Source organism: Mytilus galloprovincialis, chromosome 5 (assembly GCF_965363235.1).
Source record: "Mytilus galloprovincialis chromosome 5, xbMytGall1.hap1.1, whole genome shotgun sequence".
NCBI classification, from domain to species: Eukaryota; Metazoa; Mollusca; class Bivalvia; order Mytilida; family Mytilidae; genus Mytilus; species Mytilus galloprovincialis.
The window spans coordinates 48,090,321-48,107,622 of NC_134842.1; the positions used below are offsets into that span (position 1 = coordinate 48,090,321).

The 17,302-nt window shown below is 33.0% G+C and overlaps 1 protein-coding gene across 3 annotated transcripts in view; it reads left to right on the forward strand.

Annotated features, from left to right (window-relative positions):
• Nucleotides 1–17,302, forward strand: part of LOC143075943 (uncharacterized) — an 85,134-nt gene that overhangs the window by 16,881 nt on the left and 50,951 nt on the right. The window contains exons 8-17 of one of the 3 annotated variants that reach the window (XM_076251543.1): nucleotides 969–1,216; nucleotides 4,593–4,766; nucleotides 5,605–5,623; nucleotides 9,424–9,485; nucleotides 10,526–10,583; nucleotides 11,706–11,843; nucleotides 12,562–12,699; nucleotides 13,413–13,571; nucleotides 14,264–14,401; nucleotides 15,120–15,278. In XM_076251543.1, the coding sequence (XP_076107658.1) occupies nucleotides 969–1,216; nucleotides 4,593–4,766; nucleotides 5,605–5,623; nucleotides 9,424–9,485; nucleotides 10,526–10,583; nucleotides 11,706–11,843; nucleotides 12,562–12,699; nucleotides 13,413–13,571; nucleotides 14,264–14,401; nucleotides 15,120–15,278 (1,293 nt within the window). The remainder of the gene's footprint in view (nucleotides 1–968; nucleotides 1,217–4,592; nucleotides 4,767–5,604; nucleotides 5,624–9,423; nucleotides 9,486–10,525; nucleotides 10,584–11,705; nucleotides 11,844–12,561; nucleotides 12,700–13,412; nucleotides 13,572–14,263; nucleotides 14,402–15,119; nucleotides 15,279–17,302) is intronic. The other 2 variants (XM_076251544.1, XM_076251545.1) reach the window with 2 other exon arrangements.

The following is a 17,302-nucleotide window of genomic DNA, read 5'->3' on the forward strand; positions in this document are numbered from 1 at the left end:
CAAATTTGAATTACTGTGGATTCATTTTTATTCGTGGTATACCAATTTTCGTGGGTTTCGTGGGTCACAGCGAACCACGAATTTAAGAATTCAACGATATGTGAAATAATCCCAAGAAATGTGTATGGAGTCGGATGTTATGCAGTTCTAGTATAGTGTTGACTAGGGACAAACGTTGTAACATAACACGTGTTTTTTATTGAAAGAAGATACAAGTATTTTGATTAAATCTATAATAAATATATCGAATATCAGTGATAATTTACTTTATAAAATTTATATAAATTATATATAAATTTATTAAAACTGTTCATGGAAAATAACTGCAAGTTGTTAATTACCGTGTCATAGTTTGGTTTACCACTGATTAAAAATCAATAGGATTAAGTACGGGGATATTGCCCGTAGGTAATATTGTTTATGACAGGAACATTTATTTTCACAGCTTATACTTATATCACTGTTTATTATATCGTAATTAGGGAAATGAGCTTTCAATCATAAAGTTTTGAATGACTTATAGGATTCAAACAAGAATTTATAAATTGTAAAACAAACAAATAATTAGTTGTCTCTGTCCATTATTGTAATCAAAGTTATCAATGAACACTTTAACCTAGAATGACCAAGCGAGGATTTTGACGATTCAAAACTTTTTCAATTAATTCCTTCTTTTTTTGTTTTTTTGTTGTTGTTATTATTGATCAAACCAAGGAGGTTATATGATCTCCTCAATCAAAAAGAAATCCACGAATTACGTATCTAATTTTTTGTTGTTGTAATCAGCGATCCACGAATTTACGTATACCACGAAACGTCTTTTTTTCTCTATCCACGAAAATTGATACCAACGAAAATAAATGAATCCACAGTAAATAGCTCATGAATTTGATACTCAAAAATGTTTTTAAATGAATGTATACTTTTCCTTTTGTACTAAATCATACAAATTCTTATGATTAATTAAGGTTCAGGAGATAGAGATGGAGAACCTCGACTGCCAGGCCCACCTGGTCCAATGGGAATACAAGGTCTAGTAAGTCCTATGGGTCCTGCTGAACATAAGGGAGAAGCTAGAATTATTGGTACCCCAGGTATTCCTGATCTCTCAGGAGCACCTGATACTCCTGGAGTTTTTGCTGGACACTTGTCAGAAATGATTGGAAAACCTGGTAAAGATGGTGATCCTGGTCTTCAAGGAGAACCTGGTTTACCTGTAAGTAAAAAGGAACAATTTTACTGTATAAAATAATGTGGATTCATTTATTTTCATGGGTTAAAAGAAAATTGGATATTTTGTATAGTGGTTTTTCCACAGTTTGTACTCTAGACTGTTGTACCTGTTAATGCCATGGAAAAGTTGATTTTACTGTTTTTTTGAATTTTTTAGTGTCTTCTCAAAAACTATTGTATCTCAAAAATAATCAACAACACATCAAGTATATTTTTTCTCATCACTTGGCGTCCGTCGTCTGTCGTCCTGCGTCCGTAAACTTTTACAAAAATCTTCTCCTCTGAAACCACTGGGCCAAATTTAACCAAACTTGGCCACAATCATCATTAGGGTATCTAGTTTAAAAATGTGTCCTGTGACCCGGCCAACCAACCAAGATGGGCGCCAAGGCGAAAAATAGACCATAGGGGTAAAATGTAGATTTTGGCTTATATCTCTGAAACCAAAGCATTTAGAGCAAATCTGTCAAGGTCTAAAAATGTTTATCAGGTCAAGATCTATCTGCCCTGAAATTTTCAGATGAATCGGACAACCCATTATTAGGTTGCTGCCCCTGAATTAGTAATTTTAAGGTACACCAAACATAATCTGCATTGCCAGGATAAGATCTTTCCAGTACAAATAAGTTTGGTTCCCAGGAATAATTATACCCCCGCTTTAAAAAAAGGGGGGGGTATACTGTTTTAGCTCTGTCTGTCAGTCTGTCCATCAGTCCGTCCATCAGTCAGTCCGTCCGTCAGTCAGTCAGTCAGTCCGTCCCATGAAACTTTCGTCACATTTTTCTCAGGAACTACACATCCACCCTTTCTGTAATTTGGTATCAACATTTATATATGTCAGCCACACCGTGTGATGCGTTTTCAGATTCATCACTTGACAACTTCCTGTTTACCGAACACTTGTCTGATTTTACACATGATAGCCAAGTTGAAAATTTTCGTCACATTTTTCTCAGGAACTACAGTACAAGGATTTCTGAAATTTGGTTTCAGGATTTATATAAGTCAGCTATACTGTGTGATGCGTTTTCAGATTCATCACTCGACAACTTCCTGTTTACCGAACACTTGTATGATTTTACACTTGATAGCCAAGTTGAAAACTTTCGTCACATTTTTCTCAGGAACTACAATACAAGGATTTCTGAAATTTGGTTTCAGGATTTATATAAGTCAGCTATACCGTGTGATGCGTTTTCAGATTCATCACTCGACTACTTCCTGTTTACCGAACACGTATGATTTTACACATGATAACCAAGTTAAAAATTTTCGTCACATTTTTCTCAGGAACTACAATACAAGGATTTCTGAAATTTGGTTTCAGGATTTTTATAAGTCAGCTATACCATGTGATGCGTTTTCAGATTCATCACTCGACAACTTCCTGTTTACCGAACACTTGCATATTTTTACACTATTAATATTATCCACTTGCGGCGGGGGTATCATCAGTGAGCAGTAGCTCGCAGTTTCACTTGTTTTGTTTCTTTTTTAATGGTTTGTGGGTGCTTATAATATTTTGTTAGTTTTGTCTCCTTTTTGTCTTATTTTTATCCTTTATTTATTTTCTTCTCGGATATATCTTTGAAATTTTAATTTCAGAATAATAGTTGTTTTGATTTTTTGTCGAGCCTGCAACTTTTGTTGCAGAAAGCTCGACATATGGATAGTGATCCGGCGGCGGCGGGGTTAGCTAACTTCTTAAAAGCTTTATATCTTAGAAGCTAGAAGACCTGGATGCTTCATACTTTGTCTATATATGCCTCATGTTACGAAATTTCCGTTAGTCACATGTCCAATGTCCTTGACCTCATTTTCATGGTTCAGTGACCACTTGAAAAAAAAGTCAAGATTTTTTGTAATGTTGAATTCTCTCTTATAATAAGTAATAGGATAACTATATTTGGTATGTGCATACCTTGCAAGGTCTTCATGCCCGTCAGACAGTTTTCACTTGACCTCGACCTTATTTCATGGATCAGTGAACAAGGTTAAGTTTTGGTGGTCAAGTCCATATCTCAGATACTTTAAGCAATAAGGCTAGTATATTCGGTGTATGGAAGGACTGTAAGGTGTACATGTCCAACTGGCAGGTGTCATCTGACCTTGACCTCATTTTCATGTTTCAGTGGTTATAGTTAAGTTTTTGTGTTTTGGTCTGTTTTTCTTACACTTTATGCAATAGGTCTACTCTATTTGTTGTGTGGAATGCTTGTAAGGTGTACATGTCTAGTGGGCAGATGTCATTTGACCTTGACTTCATTTTCATGGTTCAGTGGTTATAGTTAAGTTTTTGTGTTTTGGTCTTTTTATCTTATATTATATGCCAAAGGTCAACTATATTTGGTGTATGGAAATATTTTATGATCTATTTGTCAGTCCCGCACGTTTTATTTGACCATGACCTTAATTTCACAGTTCATTGCACAGTGTTAAGTTTTTGTGTTTTGGTCTATTTTTCTTAAACTATAAGTAATAGGTCAACTATATTTAATGTATGGAAGCATTGTTAGCTGTACATGTCTCCCTGGCATGGTTCATCTGACCTTGATCTCATTTTCATGGTTCATTATTCTGTGTTTAGCTATCTTGGTTAATGTTAAGTTTATGTCACAGTTGTAATAAAGCTTTATACTTAGGACTATCAACATAATATCAATGATTAGTAAAGAAGGTGAGACATTTCAGTGTGTGCACTCTTGTTTAATTAAATCTTTGCAATTAACCATGACTTTCAACAAGAGGTTATTTCAAATACTGAATGTTTTCATCAAATGTACAGATGACATGCAATATTTAAAAGTTTTTTATGACCGTACTGAACCTCTATAAAAGACTTCTGTGAAATGAACCTGGTATATCTTAACCTGTTACAATATTTCCCTTATCATTTTTACAAACATTAATCTTTTATTTTCAATTTTTAAAAAAGGAAAGTTCATTTTTTTGACAACTACCATTTTAAAAAGCTATAATTTTTTTCAGAGACAACATTGCAATACTTACCAATTAATTAACGGTGAATTTGATTTGTTTTGTAGGAAGGCTCTGGATATTGTGGTTGTGAACTATGTCTGCCTGGTCTACAGGGTTCACAAGGACCATCAGGTTTATATGATATTTATCAGGGACTGATTTGTTTTGCAGGAAGGGTCTGGAGATTGTGGTTGTGAATCAGATCTACAGGGTCCACAAGGACCACCAGGTTTATATGATATTTATCAGTGAATTTGATTTGTTTTGTAGGAAGTCTCCAGAGATTGTAATTGTGAACCACGTCTGCCTGGTATACAGGGTCCTCAAGGACCATCAGGTTTATATGATATTAAAAGGTGAATTTGATCTGTTTTTTGTAGGAAGGGTCTGGAGATTGTGGTTGTGAGCCCAGTCTGCCCGGTATACAGGTGCCTCAAGGACCATCAGGAAAGCAGGGAATTCAGGGTACATCAGGTGTACCTGGAATAGCTGGTGAGATTGGAAGACACGGACCAATGGGCAAACCTGGAATCAGAAGACCTGCAGGACCAAAGGTACAAATAAATTACTGTTGGATCATTCATTTTTGTTGGTACAAATTTTGGTTGACTGAAGAAAAATTGTATTTTCCTGGATATTTGATTTTTCATATTTTACCAAAGTCTGCAAATTGGGAGTTTAAATTAATGCGATTATAACCAACTCTCATTTTTCATAATAATAAAAACATCGCAATAATTTCTGAATTTACAGTAATTTATTTATAAATATAAAGTATCGTCTAGCAACTTGATATCTTTGACAAGTTAATGTACAGTTAAATTTTTTAAGTCATATTTTCTCCTGGAGCTTCAAATTTGAAACCCAGGCTATGTTATTTTTCAGCCAAGATATCCCTTGGCAGGGTTTTAATAACAAAAAAATAGTTTCAGTACAATACCTTGATGGTGTTGAGGGGAGTTATTCTTTTTTTATTAGGTTGCATCTGATCAAACATGGTACATTGTAAGTCTTTATCAAAATCTGGAACACGTTTGATAGTCAAGGTCATAGTGGGACTTGTTAGTCCATACCTTATTGATTTTCCAAGTAATTAGTCAAAACTTTATGTCACAATTGGACTTTTATGTTTTATGTCAATAGGATTGTCCTTAACATTTCTTGTGTCAAATATGCTGTCCACATCAAACACTATGAATGTATCCTTTATTTGGCCTTCAATGTACAGGGTCTAACTAGCTGCCCAACTTTGCAGTGTCCTCTGTTCTTAATGATGAGCAACAAAAATCAATTGTCTGCTGTTCTGTCAAGATAATTCATGAATATTCTAGTAAGAACTTGACTAAAATATTCAAGTTACTTAAATATTTCACTGTTTGCTAAATATTTCAGGGAAATTTGCAGGAAAAAGGTATTTAATATTCAAAATACATGTACTGAGGTTTTAAAAGTTTTTTACAAGACATTTATTATTTGTGTGTTCCATGTTTCATGTATTTCATGTTAAAGTAATATGAAATGAGTTGTGATGAAAGAAAATGTTAACGATATTGTTGAACCAATGCATACATATACTATAAACTTAGTCTTCTGTGCATGTAATAACCCTTTATCATGTAAGGCCAAAAAATTTTTTATGTCTGTTTCCTGCTGCCATGGCAAAAAAATCAGGGTCGGTAGGTCGGGATTTTTTTTTTTTTATTATTATTATTATTTTTGCACTCCCTGTCAGATTTGCAGATGGTTAAATGTCATGTTTGGTTAGGGTCCTATACCCTAAAATCATTTAATCTCTTTAAAGAAGCTTTAATTGAATAATCCTCCCAGTGCCGACATTTTTTAAACCTTAATTGTAGCACTTTTGTGCTGGGAGCAGCCATTTTGATTGTTTGGGTATAGTAAAATACGGATCTGGATCAGAACGGAAACGATTTTTTCCGGACCGGAAACGATATTTTTTTCCGGAATTGAATAAAAAGATCTAGGGTCGGGAGCTTTGAGTCAGAGTCGGTCGGGAAACAAGAAACAGACATATATTTATTTTTGGCCTAACATAAACAACAAGAATTTTCATTTTGTCATTCCTGTTCAAGCAAATGGGTGCTTATTGTCTTCCTAGTACATCTATGGAAGTTGACTGATTGTCACCTGGATAAACTATTTTGAAGTTGGAGCTATATGCTTTTATGTTCAACTTTTTTTTCAACAACTGGTTTCATATTACTTTAAAATTAATGAAACTATAATTTAGTTTTTTGTCGAGCCTGCAACTTTTGTTGCAGAAAGCTCGACATAGGGATAGTGATCCGGCGGCGGCTACGGCGGCGGTGTTAGCTTACTTCTTAAAAGCTTTATATTTTAGAAGGTGGAAGACCTGGATGCTTCATACTTTGTATATAGATGCCTCATGTTACGAAGTTTCCGTCAGTCACATGTCCAATGTCCTTGACCTCATTTTCATGGTTCAGTGACCACTTGAAAAAAAAGTTCAGATTTTTTGTAATGTTGAATTCTCTCTTATTATACGTAATAGGATAACTATATTTGATATGTGCGTACCTTGAGAGGTCCTCATGTCTGTCAGACAGTTTTCACTTGACCTCGACCTCATTTCATGGATCAGTGAACAAGGTTAAGTTTTGGTGGTCAAGTCCATATCTCAGATACTACAAGCAATAGGGCTAGTATATTCGGTGTATGGAAGGACTGTAAGGTGTACATGTCCAACTGGCAGGTGTCATCTGACCTTGACCTCATTTTCATGGTTCAGTGGTTATAGTTAAATTTTTGTGTTTTGGTCTGTTTTTCTCATACTATATGCAATAGGTCTACTATATTTGTTGTATGGAATGATTGTAAGGTGTACCTATCTAGCGGGCAGATGTCATGTGACCTTGACCTCATTTTCATGGTTCAGTGGTCAAAGTTAAGTTTTTGAGTTTTGGTCTTTTTATCTAATACTATATGCCATAGGTCATCTATATTTGGTGTATGGAAATATTTTATGATCTTTATGTCAGTCGCGCAGGTTTTATTTGACCGTGACCTCATTTTCACGGTTCATTGCAAGTGTTAAGTTTTTGTGTTTTGGTCTATTTTTCTTAAACTATAAGTAATAGGTCAACTATATATGTTGTATAGAAGCATTGTTAGCTGTACATGTCTGCCTGGCATGGTTCATCTGACCTTGACCTCATTTTCAAGGTTCATTGGTCTTTGTTTAGTTATCTTGGTTAATTGTCGAGCCTGCAACTTTTGTTGCAGAAAGCTCGACATAGGGATAGTGATACGGCGGCGGCGTTCGCTAACTTTTTAAAAGCTTTATATTTTAGAGGGTGGAAGACCTGGATGCTTCATACTTTGTATATAGATGCGTCATGTTACGAAGTTTCCGTCAGTCACATGTCAAATGTCCTTGACCTCATTTTCATGGTTCAGTGACAACTTGAAAAAAAAGTTCAGATTTTTTGTAATGTTGAATTCTCTCTTATCATAAGTAATAGGATAATTATATTTGGTATATGCGTACCTTGCAAGGTCCTCATGCCCGTCAGACAGTTTTCACTTGACCTCGACCTCATTTCATGGATCAGTGAACAAGGTTAAGTTTTGGTGGTCAAGTCCATATCTCAGATACTATAAGCAATAGGTCTAGTATATTCGGTGTATGGAAGGACTGTAAGGTGTACATGTCCAACTGGCAGGTGTCATCTGACCTTGACCTCATTTTCATGGTTCAGTGGTTATAGTAAAGTTTTTGTGTTTTGGTCTGTTTTTCTCATACTTTATGCAATAGATCTACTATATTTGTTGTATGGAATGATTGTAAGATGTACATGTCTAGCGGGCAGATGTCATCTGACCTTGAGCTCATTTTCATGGTTGAGTGGTCAAAGTTAAGTTTTATGAGTTTTGGTCTTTTTATCTAATACTATATGCCATAGGTCAACTATATTTGGTGTATGGAAATATTTTATGATCTATATGTCAGTCTCGCAGGTTTTATTTGACCTCGACCTCATTTTCACGGTTCATTGCTCAGTGTTAAGTTTTTGTGTTTTGGTCTATTTTTCTTAAACTATAAGTAATAGGTCAACTATATTTGTTGTATGGAAGCATTGTTAGCTGTACATGTCTGCCTGGCATGGTTCATCTGACCTTGACCTCATTTTCATGGTTCATTGGTCTTTGTTTAGTTATCTTGGTTAATGCTAAGTTTATGTGACAGTTTTTAATAAAGTTTTATACTTAGGACTATCAACATAATATCAATAATTAGTAAAGAAGGCGAGACATTTCAGCGTGTGCACTCTTGTGTTGTAATTATGTTTGAAGGCAGAACTCCATTTGCTGCACATTCACTAAACCATTGTGCTATAATTTTTTGTTATGGAACATTTTTGTCCCCTGCGCCAAACTTTTTGAAGGACATAAAAACACGTGTAAGTCATGTTAGTGCTCTCACATTTACAATTTTTATGTATACCGACTGTGCAAGGGCTGTATAGCCAGTCAAGGTCGTTAAAAACTTCCATTTGCATTTTTATGAATTTTATGTCATAGGTTTATATCAGCAATGTTTCAGACAAGTTCGAATATCAGTGCTGATTGACTTTTTTTACCCCGTGGTAATATTCATTATATGGAAAATGGTATCTTAGGGCTCTTGCCAGATTTCTATGAAACTTATATCAAAGGTTTTATATCAGCAATGTCTTAGACATATTAGAGATCTACTTATGTTAAAAGAGTTATGCAATTGGACTATATTACTTTTGAAAGATGAAATATGTGCAACACAGGGGACATTGGAACTCTGTTCTTTTCTTTTATTTGTTATTTTTCTAAATTTGTTATATATTTAATTAAATAATTAAAAAAAAACATTAATAGCACATGTAACATGCGCACACATAGTCCAATGAAAATCCTTGGAGAGTTTGAAAATTATTGGCCATTTGGTGCATTTTTCTTTTTTAAAATCCTTTTGAAAAACAAAATTGGAATAAGAACTAAAAATTTACCTGAAGCAGATAAAATGAGATAAGACATAAATTCCACTCCTGTACAATAATAGATTTCCCAGTATCACAAATTTAACAATAAATGATAATGTAAGGTATAAGTATTCTTCTTAAAAATCCGGATAAACCAGTATTTATTGCATGATCAGTAGAATTGAGCATTATGTTTTGTAAGGTTTGATTTCAGATCAACAAAGTAAACTAGAAGGACCACTACATGCCAATTCCAAAACCTGCAACAAAATAAAGGTAAGATCATGCTTAAATACCTTAGCGGAGAGGGCATTAAGTTTTACCCTTGTCTGTATGTACGTACATCCGTCCGTCTGTACGTCCCAAAGTTGGTTTCCATTCTCTAATTTAAGTTTGCCTAAACCAAATGTTATGAACCTTATACACAAAGCTTATTACCACTTACAACGGATTCCATTGAGTGTGTAGCCATAGGTAATATCTTTGGTTAGCTTGCTTGTTAGCTGAACCGTGAAGTCATTGTTAGGTTAGGTAAACTACCCTACTTTAAGAATAGACTAGTCCTACAGAAAACAAATCAATCTGTCTGTTGGACTATGCTACTTCGAAAGGAGGGTAGTTTACTTAACCTAACAATGACTTCATGGTTCAGCTAACACTCCATGGAATCTGCTGTAATACAGATCAAGTTTGAATTTTAGTGGCATCACTTTTTCGATCAGTTTAAGATGAACCACTAATGTTAATTGTAAGTCAATGATATTTGGTATGTAAATTTATTGCCATTTGCAAGTCTCTTTTCCTAGGAGATTATATAGCCCCATCCCCTCATCATGGTTCATTGACTGACACTTTTTCATAGTTTACAAGTTAATGTTTCTGTTTAGATTTGTTTAAAGGAAGGAAGTATGATTAAGTCATTGGTATTTGGTATGCAGTTGTATTATAATTGGCACATCTTATTTCCATGGAGATTGTTTAGCCATGTACCTTCAGTCATGATTCATTGACTTTGAATATTTGCATAACTTACATGATAAATTATTGCTATTTTAATTTTAAAATTTGCATTATTAAAATTACAAAAAGGCAAGACATATCTCTGTTTTAACAGTTTATTCCACATGTTTAGGTTCAGGGAACCATGGTCTCAAAATTTAAAAATAAATCTCCTAGCACAGGGAAAAGGTCTAAACCAGCAATGGAAGTGCAATTATTTATTATGGGACATCAAGACACAAGATTGCATTCTTCAATTGTTTATTCAGTACATGAGCCTTAAGTTGCTTTCTTATAATTTCTTCTTTTTTTTTTAGTGGTGTTTTGTGAGCCTTCAAGACCTTACATTTACTGGATTGGTTAAGTCCAAAAAAGGTAAATAATCGAAGTATAAATCTTCTGTTTTAAAGATGGTCAATATCATTATTCACTACCATGGTGTGTATTGTGCAAACTTTTTTACCAAGAAATTTTTCTCAGAGCATGTGGAGTTGTGCACAATGCATAAATGTAATATCTGATAGCAATTTGTGACCCGAAAAAATTCAATGAAAAAGATAACATGTTTTGTTTATGCATCTGTGCATCAGACTGAAAGTTTGAAGGTTCTACATGAAAAACATAAATTTATGACCATGACAATACAGATCAAGTTTGAATTTTGTTCCGGTCTGATGATTTTTGCAGAGTTATGGACTTAAAAATTCATGCAAATAATCAGTTTTACATACTTTTTTTGTTATGCTTGAAGATATTGATTTGATATTTGGTATATAATTTTACCATGACAAGTTACAGATCAAGTAAGAATTTTATTCTGGTCTGATATTTTTGTAGAGTTGGACTTCAAATATTCATGCAAATAATCAGTTTTACATACTTTTTTTGTTATGCTTGAAGATATTGATTTGATATTTGGTATATAATTTTACCATGACAAGTTACAGATCAAGTAAGAATTTTATTCTGGTCTGATATTTTTGTAGAGTTGGACTTCAAATATTCATGCAAATAATCAGTTTTACATACTTTTTTTGTTATGCTTGAAGATATTGATTTGATATTTGGTATATAATTTTACCATGACAAGTTACAGATCAAGTAAGAATTTTATTCTGGTCTGATATTTTTGTAGAGTTGGACTTCAAATATTCATGCAAATAATCAGTTTTACATACTTTTTTAAAAAATGCTTGAAGATATTGAAGCACTATTTGGTATAAAATCTTATCATGTCAAGTTTCAGATCAAGTGAAGAAAGCAAAATATATATAAAAAAACTAGCATAAGAATTCTTTATCAAAAAAAAAATGTATCTTAATAAGATTTCTGCATTTCTGTCTGGCCTTTTCAGGGTTTTAATGGCTCTGGGATTTCTATCCTTGAATCTGTCTTTTGTTAATGTTTTTTAATATTTTATTATTTTGGTTCTGAGTTTATCTATGGTTGTGGAGCTAATTACATAAATATTTTGAACTGGTTTCTTTTGCTATATAGGTAACCATAACATTGAATCTGAAGAAGAGAAGGACGATATTCCATTAAATTCAAGTGGTGGCCATGGTTTTGCCATACAAGGGGATGGTACTATTAATCTAAAGTCAGATGATACAACAGAATATCAAATGTTAACAGGTATAACATAGTATAATAAAAGTAAGCAAAGAGGAAAGATAAATATTAAATCATCTGGTAATGAATTTACAAAGTAAAATATTTAAAGAAAGCACTCCTTCAAATCGTGATAGCATAGTATTAGTAGTAATTTTTAATGAGGCAACCATCAACTAAAGACTATTGACAGAATGAGAGCATCTGCAGGTAACTGTATGGAATTCATCAATGAGCAAATACATTTATATACCATGCACTAAGCTATAAAGCACTCTGAAAACAAGAGAAAAATTTCAAAGAACAACATTGTTCATTTTTAGCTGACCTATATTGATATTAGCTATACAGGTCACAGTATGAAACCTTGACTTGCACTGCAAAGTAAGCTATAAGGTCTCTAAATAATCAGTGTAAAACAATTCAGATAAAAAAAAAAAAAAAAACCCAAGCCAGATTTATATAAAAGAAAATAAAGGAAAACAAATTTTATGAAACTTATACACAATGCATGATCATAAACCACAAGAGCAAGTTCAAATTTGGGTGGGGTCACTTTTCTCTAGTTTAGTGTCTTTATAACAGTATATGTAAGAAGGGAATCATCTGTGTCCCATAAACACATTTTTTTATGCCCCCGCTGTAGCGGATTCAGTTTTATGGCTTTGATGGTTCTGAGTTTTAACTATGGTTGCGGAGCAAATTACATAAATATTTTGAACTGGTTTCTTTTGCTAAATAGGTAACCATAACATTGAATCTGAAGAAGAGAAGGACGATATTCCATTAAATTCAAGTGGTGGCCATGGTTTTGCCATACAAGGGGATGGTACTATAGATCTAAAGTCAGATGATATAGCAGAATCTCGAATGTTAACAGGTATAACATTGTATGATAAAAGTAAGCAAAGAGGAAAGATAAATATTAAATCATCTGGAAATGAATTTACATTGTACAATATTTAAAGAAAGCACTCCTTCAAATCGTGACAGCATAGTATTAGTAGTAATTTTTAATGAGGCAACCATCAACTAAAGATTATTGACAGAATGAGAGCATCTGCAGGTAACTGTATGGAATTCATCAATGAGCAAATACATTTATATACCATGCACTAAGCTATAAAGCACTCTGAAAACAAGAGATAAATTTCAAAGAACAACATTGTTCATTTTTAGCTGACCTATATTGATATTAGCTATACAGGTCACAGTATGAAACCTTGACTTGCACTGCATAGTAAACTATAAGGTCTCTAAATAATCAATGTAAAACAATTAAGATAAAAAAAAAAACCCAAAGCCAGATTTATATAAAAGAAAATAAAGGAAAACAATTTTTATGAAACTTATACACAATGCATGATCATAAACCACAAGAGCAAGTTCAAATTTGGGTGGGGTCACTTTTCTCTGGTTTAGTGTCTTTATAACAGTATATGTAAGAAGGGAATCATCTGTGTCCCATAAACACATTTTTTTATGCCCCCGCTGTAGCGGATTCAGTTTTATGGCTTTGATGGTTCTGAGTTTTAACTATGGTTGCGGAGCAAATTACATAAATATTTTGAACTGGTTTCTTTTGCTAAATAGGTAACCATAACATTGAATCTGAAGAAGAGAAGGACGATATTCCATTAAATTCAAGTGGTGGCCATGGTTTTGCCATACAAGGGGATGGTACTATAGATCTAAAGTCAGATGATATAGCAGAATCTCGAATGTTAACAAGTATAACATTGTATGATAAAAGTAAGCAAAGAGGAAAGATAAATATTAAATCATCTGGAAATGAATTTACATTGTACAATATTTAAAGAAAGCACTCCTTCAAATCGTGACAGCATAGTATTAGTAGTAATTTTTAATGAGGCAACCATCAACTAAAGACTATTGACAGAATGAGAGCATCTGCAGGTAACTGTATGGAATTCATCAATGAGCAAATACATTTATATACCATGCACTAAGCTATAAAGCACTCTGAAAACAAGAGATAAATTTCAAAGAACAACATTGTTCATTTTTAGCTGACCTATATTGATATTAGCTATACAGGTCACAGTATGAAACCTTGACTTGCACTGCAAAGTAAGCTATAAGGTCTCTAAATAATCAGTGTAAAACAATTAAGATAAAAAAAAAAACCCAAAGCCAGATTTATATAAAAGAAAATAAAGGAAAACAAATTTTATGAAACTTATACACAATGCATGATCATAAACCACAAGAGCAAGTTCAAATTTGGGTGGGGTCACTTTTCTCTGGTTTAGTGTCTTTATAACAGTATATGTAAGAAGGGAATCATCTGTGTCCCATAAACACATTTTTTTATGCCCCCGCTGTAGCGGATTCAGTTTTATGACTTTGATGGTTCTGAGTTTTAACTATGGTTGCGGAGCAAATTACATAAATATTTTGAACTGGTTTCTTTTGCTAAATAGGTAACCATAACATTGAATCTGAAGAAGAGAAGGACGATATTCCATTAAATTCAAGTGGTGGCCATGGTTTTGCCATACAAGGGGATGGTACTATTGATCTAAAGTCAGATGATATAACAGAATCTCGAATGTTAACAGGTATAACATTGTATGATAAAAGTAAGCAAAGAGGAAAGATAAATATTAAATCATCTGGAAATGAATTTACATTGTACAATATTTAAAGAAAGCACTCCTTCAAATCGTGACAGCATAGTATTAGTAGTAATTTTTAATGAGGCAACCATCAACTAAAGACTATTGACAGAATGAGAGCATCTGCAGGTAACTGTATGGAATTCATCAATGAGCAAATACATTTATATACCATGCACTAAGCTATAAAGCACTCTGAAAACAAGAGATAAATTTCAAAGAACAACATTGTTCATTTTTAGCTGACCTATATTGATATTAGCTATACAGGTCACAGTATGAAACCTTGACTTGCACTGCAAAGTAAGCTATAAGGTCTCTAAATAATCAGTGTAAAACAATTAAGATAAAAAAAAAAAAAAAACCCAAAGCCAGATTTATATAAAAGAAAATAAAGGAAAACAAATGTTATGAAACTTATACACAATGCATGATCATAAACCACAAGAGCAAGTTCAAATTTGGGTGGGGTCACTTTTCTCTGGTTTAGTGTCTTTATAACAGTATATGTAAGAAGGGAATCATCTGTGTCCCATAAACACATTTTTTTATGCCCCCGCTGTAGCGGATTCAGTTTTATGGCTTTGATGGTTCTGAGTTTTAACTATGGTTGCGGAGCAAATTACATAAATATTTTGAACTGGTTTCTTTTGCTAAATAGGTAACCATAACATTGAATCTGAAGAAGAGAAGGACGATATTCCATTAAATTCAAGTGGTGGCCATGGTTTTGCCATACAAGGGGATGGTACTATAGATCTAAAGTCAGATGATATAATAGAATCTCGAATGTTAACAGGTATAACATTGTATGATAAAAGTAAGCAAAGAGGAAAGATAAATATTAAATCATCTGGAAATGAATTTACATTGTACAATATTTAAAGAAAGCACTCCTTCAAATCGTGACAGCATAGTATTTGTAGTAATTTTTAATGAGGCAACCATCAACTAAAGACTATTGACAGAATGAGAGCATCTGCAGGTAACTGAGACCGTGTATATTTACGCCAAACATTTTTCATTTTAAGCTGAACAAATAGATTTTGAAAATACCCTACAAATTTTAAAATTAATTGGTTTGATAAATGTAACAAACATCGTTATGAGAATTGAAATTTGTAATTTTCATGACATTACATTATTTGATTTCACGAGGATAATATTAAAAGTAATGATAAGTTTGTCTTAAAAAGATTTCATCTTATCAACAGTTTGAATAAATTAAAACATTTGAATTTGATTGTTTTAGAAAAGAAACAAATTTCAATCTCCTTCTTAAGGACAAAATATTGAAATTGGTAACCTTAAGCAGTTTTCAATTTGCCATAAAATATTGAAAAATGAAAAATGCTAAAACGTGGAGCATTTTTCAATTTGCCTTTAAAAATTGAAAAATGAAAAATGCTCCAACGTGGAGCATTTTTCAATTTCCCTTCAAAAATCAAAAAATGAAAAATGCTCCAACGTGGAGCATTTTTCAATTTGCCTTTAAAAATTGAAAAATGAAAAATGCTCCAATGTGGAGCATTTTTCAATTTGCTTTGAAATATTGAAAAATGAAAAATGTTGACTTTTCATCTTTAATTTTTTTTTCTCAAAAATGAAAATGTTTTTATTTGTGTTGAGGATTTTTCAATTTGTTTAATCAAAGTTTTGTTTTTATGCTTTAAATATAATACACATATGTGTATGTGTGAACCCGTGTATACACATTTATTACCTTACCCCGAAAAGATAGGAGAACAATAACGCACCAGCAAAATTTTGTGATGTGGCGCAGGATTATTATGCAAAAAAATATTGTTATTTCCCTTGCTTAAAACCCTTAACTTTATATTTCCCTATTTTGTTGTTCACATTCAGGTTAACTACATATTCTCTTTATATCTGTTAAATCAAATGGATATTGGTTTGTTTAATTCATTGATAGAGATATTTATTTTTACTCCAAAGTTTAGTATTTGCACCGTTGCAAAACATTTGTAAACTTCTTTAAAAAGTTAATATACATTTAAGATAACATCTGAGCAATACGAACACGCACAGATCAAGGCATATATAATCCTGCTCGTAACAACACGGTTCGGTTTTTGCCATTAAAGGATTTAGCATAGCGAAAAGCTATTACATTATGCCCTACAAAACTCTCAACGACAGAATAGCTTCACCAAAGCTGAGAGCTATTTATCAATAAATAGTAAATGAAAAATATTGTAACATAAGATTTCGTACTTTCATGCAATTGCTAAGGATTTGGTGATACCCTCGTTGACAACCTAGAAAATATGTAAAGATAAAAACAACACCTAGGAAAGCTGTTCTGTTCCCAGTCTCTCTGTATAAGGTTGATTAATATGCCATTTTCCTTCTAAATACAGCTCATTTTGGAAGTCATTGAATGCTCCCTTTCTTAACTAGATAAAATGAATTAAATAATTTGTTCACTGGTTTTTTTTGGGGGGTTAGTATTACTTAGCTATTTTAATACCAATAGTGCTTTAACATTTGGCATCCATCGTCTCTGTTTACAACTAGAACAAGCTGTGGTTTACATCTCCGAATCTCAATCAGAATTACTAATGCTAAATGTTGGTCCCGCGAGGTTGATGTTGAATTTTACAGCGATTTTTCTGTTTTTAACTGAAATACATTATTTTGGGAAAACTAATCAGAAATGAAGCAGACATTTGAGTCAGTGCTCGATGGAATTAGATACGACTGTCTTTAGGAGACAAGTTTTGAAAATGTAGGTGTATAATTGTTCCTGTGGTCTTTTATTTTTATAGTATGGTTTATTTGGTACATTTTGTGTCAATGTATAGTCAAAATATGTTTAATGTT